We start from the raw sequence: 9,948 nt of genomic DNA, 5'->3' as shown, positions 1-9,948 counted from the left end.
AAAGCCAGTGCAATAGCCAGGATTACAGTTGGTAGCCTATAATTCAGCCTTTTCCAGGCCTCAACTGAACTGGACTGCCAGCTGGTACGTAATGGCTGAGGCTAGAACTCAACAGACTGCTCAGCCACCGCCACAACGCACCATACCCCAAGCATAACGCCTAGGGTGAATAGGTAAGTAGAAATATAAAATCTTTTAAACAAGCATCATTATGTTTATCCCTGTTGCTATGCGCATAGTTTATAAAATGAGTTCAAATCACCCAACAAGCCATCCGAGATACAAACCAGTCATTAACCCTCAAGAAAAAGAGAGCCAGCCGAGTAATAACTTCTCTCCTATGGACAATAATCTTCCTCGAAACATCCGCTCCGGGCTTATGTCACGTCTCGGCAAATTCTCAATCGCCCTGCTGATAGGCTTATTCTTGGTCTGTCTAGGTTGCTTGATCTTTTTTGCCTTCTTATGGGGGGCTGATACGAATAACAATGTCTGGCGAAGCATCATTCTTTCTGGGTGGACGACCCGATCTATCACCATCACGTCCCTTGTTTTAAGATGGGCGACAGCTATGCAAGCGGCAGCATGTACATCCATGCTTGCTGCAATCCTGCTTCAAAATGGCGCAGTCCCGCTACATTCTGCAGCTGCTGTATCCATTATCAGATGCCATAATACAGGCCCTTGGTTGCTCTTGGATAAGATGAGGACAGACTGGCACTACGGATCTCTTTTGGTAGGGTTTCTGGCCGCGCTGCTTACTTTGACCACCTTATCATTACAATTCACTTCGACCGTTTTACTATCACAAGTTGGTATAGCGTCTCTCCCAGTTGCGGCCTCCGTTTCGCAGACATACTATAGCGCAGATATAGAGGGGCCCTCATACATTTCCCAACGGGAAGCATCTCCTTCGTTTCTTAAAACAACCCCTGTGAGATATCCTGCCTTTGCTGAATGGACATTCAATGCAACGGGCACGACTTCTCAGGACGGCGAATTCGCTCCTAACAGCACTACTGGCGTAAGAGACACTGGCACCGTCATCCGAGCCTTCCTTCCATTCAAAGAGGACGACGAGCGCCGAAGTTTGATAGAATATCACGGATATGCCACTGCAGTGGATACGAGAGTTGTCTGTATGCGCCCGAAGCTCACGAACGTCTTTTTCAACTCCGGTGAAGGTTACCGCGTAACCGGCCTGGCAGACATTAAGAAAGAGCCGTTGGGCCTTCTTCGGAAGCCAAACGATGAAGGGAGCACAAACTACTCAATGGAATTTGATTGCGGATTTTCTGTCCTTTCAAGGATATTGCCACAGAAAATGTGGCCGGTCTCTTTATGTGAACTCAGCCAGATGAATTCAAGACAAGGTATGGAAAGCCCTCAAGAGGCTAACTGAAGGCCAGTACTGATCACTATGACAGGTATTCACTCGGTCATGGAACCTGAAGGCAAAGAGGAACTAGGGGAATCATACCTTCTCATCAATGCAACAAGGACTGAAACCGTTACTGATTTGGATGATTCAGACGTCTGGGTGTCTATGACACTTGAGGACAGCTACTCCTTTGATGGTGGTTCTGGAGACGAAGAAGAAGAAGATGAGAAGGAATCCATGACTATACAATTCACCCTTTGCATGACTGCGTTCGAAGCACAAGAGATGGAGATAGACGCGACGAGGCCTGTATCATTTCCTCCGGAACCAACCATACTTTGGGACACATCAACTGCCAGTTACGACATTAAGGATGTCCAGCGGCAACTTGGTGCTGGGATATCAAGAGGTTCGACGACAGACCGTGGCATATTCGACCTCGCTCCTCGTTCATGGAAGCGACCTAATCGATCCGAGTTCTTATCCGCCGATACAAGCGCGTTTTCGACCACTGATGGCCTTGACGCCATCGGACTCGACGACATGTATAGGAGCGAACTTAACGCCGCCCAATACTCAGTTCTCGCTTATATAGCAACCTACACCGCAGATCCTTCGCTCGCCCTTCAAGCTTACTTTACCACCTTATGCGCACTCTGTTACTACGACCGCATTATTATGTTTGACAAAGCCGCGCCCTCATCACGAATATCTTTAGTCCAAGTCACTCGACCATTGGGCTGGACTGCGTTTATCATCGTTGCCGGCGTGGCGGTGTTGCATCTTCTCCTAGTCTTACTAGTTATATTCATATTCTGTCGATCTGGAAGTCTCAGCCGGATCGAGAACGCTTGGCCCTGTATCTCGCAACTCCTTGGGCCAACCACAGAAGGTTGGATCAGAGACGCAGACATGGTGGACGATGAGACGGTCAAATCGTGGTTGAAAGATCGCGGTATGCACGAAACTTTGGTTCGGGTTGAGAATGTTCAGAATCGTGTGCAACTTGTCGAAAAGGACAAAGTGCTATAGATGTTTTCTATTTTAATCACACCATAGTTGTCATAAATAATTATTTTATACGATGGTTTCAAGTATTAAGTCACGCATCTGTGGAAGTTAGAAGAATGCCTAGGTTAATAAATAAATCTAATAATAAAAGAATAGGGAGGTTTTCCTAGGATTAGGATTAGGATAGGGTTAGTATTAACTATCTAAGCTATCTTTGCCTTAATGTTTTCCTTTAATTATAATATAGCTATAAAGAAGATATAAAAATAATATAATTAGATAAGTAAGATAATTACTTTCCCTCTTTAACCTATAGGTTATCCCTTCCTACCTAACCTATAGGTTAAAAAGGCATAGTTTAAAAATTAAGTTTAAAATATAATTATTATAATTAATTATAAGAATTTAAATATAAAACCTTTAATATAAAGCTATATTTAATAATAAGTACTTTATTATATTTACTAAAACTAATTTAGTATTTTAATAAGGTAATATCCTTACTCTTACTATTATAATTCTAGCAGTTAGATTATATAAACCCTATACTTCTTACTAATTACTTATAATAACTATAAACTAAGAGATTTTATTTATAACTACTAAGACCTAGTAATAATAAATATACTAGAAATACTAACAATTCTTATAATTACTTAGTAACCCTTATAATTACTTTATAACTACCCCTAGTATATAGACTATATTTAGTAGTACTTTTATAAATTCTAGTTTACTAGTTTTTAATAAAACTTAATTATATTAATTAAGCCTAATATATATTAAATTTAGTATTAAGAGATATAATATATTAATAATACTAAGTATTATACCTTATGCAATCTGCTAATACTAAAACTAATAAGGCTTAGTTTATATATAATTTTAAAACCTAACCATTATGCTTACTAACTAGTATACTTAATATCAACCTTATATTCACGCTTATTAGACCTAACACAAACCTCCCACTTTGGCTCACCTTGCAATCCTATAATAAGCTTAAGATTATTATACTTTCTTTATCCCTCTAATAAATCCCCTACTAGTTACCACTTAGTGATAGGCTTATCCTAGTTATACTTAATCTGATATAAGCTTAATACGGCAGAGTTTAATCTCTTTAATGCTAGATCCTTAGCGCTATATATAATTTTAAAGGCATATATTTTAGGGATATTTTTAGCATAGTAATAGTAGCTATAAAAGAAAGGAATTTATAATTTCTTCTTAATTCTTTTACCTTATAACAGCTTTAATAAAAGTACTAATTATAATTCTATAATAGTATTTTAATCTTTAAGAGATAATATATAGTAGAATTCTAAGAACTTTTTAATCTTTTAGTAAATAAACTAGCCAAGATAAGATATTCTCTTATAATAGCCATAGAACTATACCTTAAGTAATAGCAGATTATCTTACGAGCTTTAATTAATATATAAATTATATAAAATAAAGATATCTTACCTATTACTTAATCTAAAGATATTATTAGAGAAGGTTTTAGTTAATATATTATAAATATACTCTAAGCTACTTAAACTCCTAATAAGAAGTATTTTCTAAAATACTAATAAGTTAGTTTATCTTGGCCTTGGTTTTACTTTCTAATAGATTATTTTATATTACCTTTAGTAGTTTCCCTATTTCTTTTTTGGCCTCCTTATATTAATTCCTAACCAGAGTCTAAATGCCTATAAGAGATCTATTAAAGAACCTTATTATTTCCTTACCTTTTAGATATATTAGTATCTTTTTACTTACTTATAATAAGTAAAATATACTTATTAATAATAAGGGTATTTTTATATCTAATCTAAGTAAGTATCCTATAGGCTTTACTTAGTAGATATAAGTAGTAGTTTTCTTAAGTATTAAAAATACTAAAACTTCTTTTTATATTAAGTTCTTACTCTTATAAAATAAACTAATTATAATTAAAGTCCTTAAGAGAATTAATTTTTAGCTTAGCCTTATTATAAATATAAGATTTAAATACTTAGTTAATCTAGAAAGTACTAGCTAGCTTTCTTAAGCTATTATATTAGATTTTAAATATCTAATAACTATTATAATTAATAAGTTCTACGAACCTATTCCTGGAATATACTCTTTTAGTTTAAAGAGGCATTTAAAGATAACTTTATAGCTAATAATATCCTAATTAAAATATTAGTTTTAAATAAATACTAATAATACTAAAGACCTAATATTATATTACTATATTACTAATTATATTATAAATAATAAATAATTTATCTTATTATACTTATAATTAGTATAAATTAACAGATTAGACTAAGGTAGCTATATATACTTATATCTCTAGAGAAGAGTTTCTCTAGAAGAAACTTATTAATATAATAGCATTAAGCTCTTATATAAGTATTAAAGTTATCTCTCTAATATCTCTATATTTTATAATTCTAGTAATCTTAATAGCCTCTCTATTAATTATTATTTGTATTAATAGCCTATTAATAATTAACTTTATATAGGAAATTTTATAATACTAATAAGATATAGGTATTATAATAATTAAAATAAGTAAGTGCTAATAATTAGTATTTAAGGTATTATAATAGTTATAATAAGCTTAAAATAAATAAGAATATAAAAGAAATACTTATAAATTAATTAATACTAATATTAATATATAAACTAAGAGTATTAATAAATATATAATAAATTCGCTTTAAGGTTATTTTTTTTATAATTATTAGGTAATAAGGTTTATAAATATAAATTAATCTATGATAATTAATTAAAGTATATTCTTAACTTATAAAGTTTAATAATAATTATAATTATATAGAAGTAAGTAAAGTTATATTTTTATAATACTTTATATAATCTTAATATTTAGGAGATTAGGCTTATATAAAAGTAGATATCTAAGTATAATATCTTTAAGGGTTAGCTAGAGGCTTATATTAATATACTACCTAGGCCTAATAATATACTGCCTAATATAGCTTTAGGCCTATTAGACATAGTAGGTATTTAATATAAGCTTATCTTAAAGTAAAATATATTATTTTAGTTTAATTACTAATATATAAGTATAAAGTTAAGGTAAATTTAAAAATATCTTAGGGTTAAGTATAAATAAAATATATGCCTTAAAGGTAGATATTACTTAGCTGCTATACTAAATAAATAAAAAAGTAATAATTTATAGAGAATAAGAGTTTATTATTAATAATTATTCCCTTAATAGGCTAGGAAATAAGCTATTTAAGGTAGTATAAAGGCTAAATCTTAAATAATTAAGGGCTTAAAATAATAGGTTATAAGCTATATTCTAGAGGGCTATTAATATATTCTAGAGTAAAGGTAAAGATATTTAAAGTTAAAAAGTAGAGTATTTTAATAAGGAGAATAACTTTATTATATTAAGTCTATAGCTTTATTAGCTTAGTTTTACTATTTACTTAAAGGATTATAATAAGAAAAAAGACTTCTTAAGGGGCTTAATTACTATATAATATAAAGTAAATTTAAATAATTTAAATAAGTTAAATAATACTTAATTATAATTTATATATATTATATTTAAGAGGCTAATTTATTATATTAAGGCTATTATTATATTAAATAATATATCTTAGAATACTTTATTTAAGGTTAATTATAAAAGGCTAATAAAAGAGAGAATAAAGCTATGTTATTTTTTATTTAAGCCTAAGATATAAAAGAGATATATACTTATAATTAAGTAATTATTTACTTATATTATTTAATATATATCTTTTAAAAGTAAAGTAAATTAGCTATTATTTAAACTTAGTATATAATAATAAAGTACTTATAGTATTTTAATAAAATATATAAATAATTTAATTAATACTTAAAAAGAAAATAAATATATTTTAAAAGTATAAAATAGTTTATAATAAGTAAAGGCAAGGTTTAGGAAATACTAATATAACTTATTATTTAACTTTAAAATTTTAGCAGAGCTATATAAAATAATATAATAATATAAAGTTTAATAAGCTAGGATAAAGGCAAAGAGGAGCTTATTTATAAGGGTATTTATTTTAGTATTTTAAATACCTAGGTAATAATATATAATAAGTATAATTTTAAATAGGAAAACTAATTTATAATAAGTTTATATTTATAAATAGTATAATGCATTAAACTAAGTAGGTTAGTTATTATATCTCTTAATAATTATATAATATATATTAGGCTTATTAATATAAAGAAGTCTTATTAATAGTTAATAAGTTAAGTTTATAAAAGTATTAATAAATATAATTTATATATTAGATATAGTTATATAGCTTAATAAGAAGTAAAAGTAATCTAAGGGCTAAATCTTATAGAATCCTTAGTAATCTATAGTAATTTACTATTAAAGTATTATAATTTAAGTAATTTAAATAAAAAGAAATTATTATAAGAAGAAGTAATCTTAGTATAATTAATAGAAAATATAAGGGCTATATAATATAGGTACAGGGGTTATAATACTCTATAAGTGGCCTTATAGACCTAGAGACTACTAAGACCTATAAGACCCTTAGTAGCTGCCCAGCTTAATGCCACTATAGGCCTAACCTTAACTAAAACTAAGGATATCTTAGTAGCTTTTATAGCTAAAGGGATCCTTATAGGCCTAGCTAGGTCGGTCTAGAATAACTCTAGAAGGTCTTCCTAGACCTCTTATAGGTTATTTTAGCCTTATATTCTGTTTCTTACCCTCTTTATAGCTTATTCTTATTATATCCCTCTTTTATTAGCTTATCTTAATTATATCTCTCTTTAGTACCTATTTAGGCTATATCTCTTATCTTAGCCTATTTCCCTATTTATCTTTTTTTATCCCTTTTTTTTACCTCTCTTTTTATCTCCTTTATTTCTTATTTTTACTTAAATACCTATTTCCTTATTATCTTCTTCTAGAAAAATCTCTACTTCTTCTTATTAGCTATATCTTAATTAAAAAAAACACTAAAGTAAAAATAGCTTAGATAGTTAATATTAACCCTATCCTAACCCTAACCCTAAGATTAGTTATTACTAAATAGATAGGGAGAGTAATATATATAATTAATCTTAATATTTAATAGTTTCTCTTAGCCTTATTTTACTATTTAAAATTAATTTAATAATAATAATAAGTTACTTAATATAATTCTAAAGTAATAAAGCTTAAGTTAATCTAATTTATATTTATTAATTATATTATTAAATAACTATTAATAATAATAAACTTAAAGTTAATATAACTTATAATATAAATATAAATTTTATATATTTATAAGAATTTATTTTATATTCTTATATATTTTTAAATTACTTTAATAAATATAATACTTAAAATACTAATTATTAATAAATATTTATTTTAATTATTATATAGCTTATATCTTATTAGTGCTATAAAAGTTCCTACTTAAACTTAATTATTATTTAATATCTAATGCAAATAATAAATATTAGGGGCCTATTAAGTGCTTAATATACCAGGACTATATAACAGCTAGTAGTCCTTATGCAATTAGTTTTTACTCTCATATTAACCTTGCCTATTAATAGACATCTAATAGTCCCCTTCTATGTATAACTAATAATAATTATATAGTTAATGCCATGCTATATCTTAATTATCTCCTTAAATTCTACTTATATGTTGATGCCAAATGCTCCTGGCAGGACTGAACTTAGTTATTAGTGCGTTGTTTGGGTATATTATTTAACCGGCCCTAAAACCAGAAAGGAACCTCTGCTATAAAGGTCTCACTAATATGCAAAGAGGTAACACGCTGAAAAGACTTTAGTGCTTTACCCGCAATTAATAATTATAATCTTAATATCTTACTTATATTAAGCTTCGAATTTGACTTTTATTAGTCACACTTTCCTTGCGGAGTTCCCATGTAATACTTAACTAAGGCCCGTTATGCTAAAGGATATTATAGTTTATTTCCTAGTCCGCTCTCTACTAACCAGGAAGGAATTTGCCGGCATTCAAAATTGTAGAACTTTCATTGACTCTCATGCCACAGACTCTCATAGCATCTAGTGCGCAACTCTTATTCCTAACTAAATGAAATTTAGAGGGCCTCTTTATCGTTCTTTTAATAGTAACTAATCCCAGGGCATTTTTACATCGCGCGGTACACCGGGGGGGGTCGTCTGTTGTGCCACCTTATCATAATTCCAGCCCTGTTGCCCTAGGACTTAGTTGGGTATTACACAACACATCATCATATCATAATAATTAGGAAATCATGCGGGGTATGGAGTCCGGCTCATGAAAAAGACTGGCTGATAGATGTGTCATACAGTATATGCCCACGGTCCGATCGAATAGAGCATGGCCTCGTAAATGCTTTATAAAATCATACGACTAACCCCTACCGCCCTTCTCATCTTATTCAAACCACCATCACTTTCACATATCCAAGGATAAACATCAACAGTTTTCAATATGGCGCACTCAGTTTCTGGATCTAAAACTTCTATCTCTACCGACCAGGCACCTGCAAAGAGTGACAACCAAGAGTCAAAGCTTACTCACCTCGAGAGGGAAGAGATCGCTTTTACCGACAAATACAGTTCGCCCGATGCTTATATCAATGGCGAACATGACACCTGCTGGTTTCATTGGCAAGGGAGTCTAGATCTGAAGCCTCTGCGCTTTGAGACCCGAACCGGTACTATTGTTGCTGTGTTGCGCAGCTCCGAAGACACTTGGCTGGGGAAGCACAGACACCGTGGCCCTGTCACTGCTGTCACGCTCAAGGGTGAAATGAATTACAAGGAGTTAGTTTTCCACGCCTTAGGAATAAAATACTATACTAATTATATCTATTAGATACGACTGGGTTGCAAGACCTGGCGACTACGTGGTAGAGAACCCCGGAACTATCCATACTCTACATATGTGCAATGATACAGAGGTGCTCGTTACCGCCACAGGCAGTCTTGAGTTCCTCAACGATGATGACACCTTGAAGAAAACTTTAGACATTTTCAGCTTCGCTCAAATGTATTACGAGCACTGTAAGAAGCAGGGAATTCAGCCTAATGACAAGCTGTGGTATTAGTGCACAACAGACTAACGCTCTTTATCCTTACAAAATTACATCAATTTATATTTTTCCGAACTGTTGTTTTAGTGCGCATGAATCTTTGGTCATGTCTGCTCTCATTTTGTTTATGCAGGGTATCGTATCTGAAAGAGCCAGCTCCGTTGTGGAACGGAGCATGCAGCTGCAGTCACATAGAACCTGCGAACCGCTTGTTACGAAGAGGTACATGGACCCTACAATTTGCAGAAGTCACGCATTAGCTGCACTGCTTAGAAATACTTCAGTGGCCTGATAATGTCGTATCATAACCTTCGGCAATTTCCACCAAAGGCTATAGAGCAGAAAAGTATTAATAGCTAAGTTAACTTGCCCCCCAAGACTTATCATATTGCCCCTCACTTTGCATGTTGTGTAGAATTATGCAGTTAATAAGAATGAGGAGCTTTCTGTTACGAACCTAGCGGTTACATCACGTGTACCCCACATTTTGCACCAATCACACAC

At 31.4% G+C, this 9,948-nt stretch overlaps 2 protein-coding genes across 2 annotated transcripts; both read left to right on the top strand.

Annotated features, from left to right (window-relative positions):
- Positions 1-211: 211 nt before the first annotated feature.
- On the top strand, positions 212-2,413 carry FOBCDRAFT_206887 (uncharacterized protein; the record flags this gene model as incomplete). The annotated part of the gene is made up of 2 exons (XM_054707014.2): positions 212-1,373; positions 1,428-2,413. 2 exons carry the CDS (start codon positions 212-214, stop codon positions 2,411-2,413), a joined length of 2,148 nt encoding a protein of 715 aa, XP_054562989.2.
- A 6,427-nt stretch (positions 2,414-8,840) lies between these two features.
- Positions 8,841-9,459, top strand: FOBCDRAFT_279785 (uncharacterized protein; the record flags this gene model as incomplete). Its single annotated transcript, XM_054707013.1, has 2 exons — positions 8,841-9,175; positions 9,228-9,459. The coding sequence occupies 2 exons, from the start codon at positions 8,841-8,843 to the stop codon at positions 9,457-9,459; spliced, it is 567 nt and encodes a 188-aa protein (XP_054562988.1).
- Positions 9,460-9,948: the final 489 nt, after the last annotated feature.

This window comes from Fusarium oxysporum, chromosome IX, assembly GCF_013085055.1.
Source record: "Fusarium oxysporum Fo47 chromosome IX, complete sequence".
Taxonomy (NCBI): domain Eukaryota; kingdom Fungi; phylum Ascomycota; class Sordariomycetes; order Hypocreales; family Nectriaceae; genus Fusarium; species Fusarium oxysporum.
This window is presented reverse-complemented; position numbering and strand designations above follow the sequence as displayed.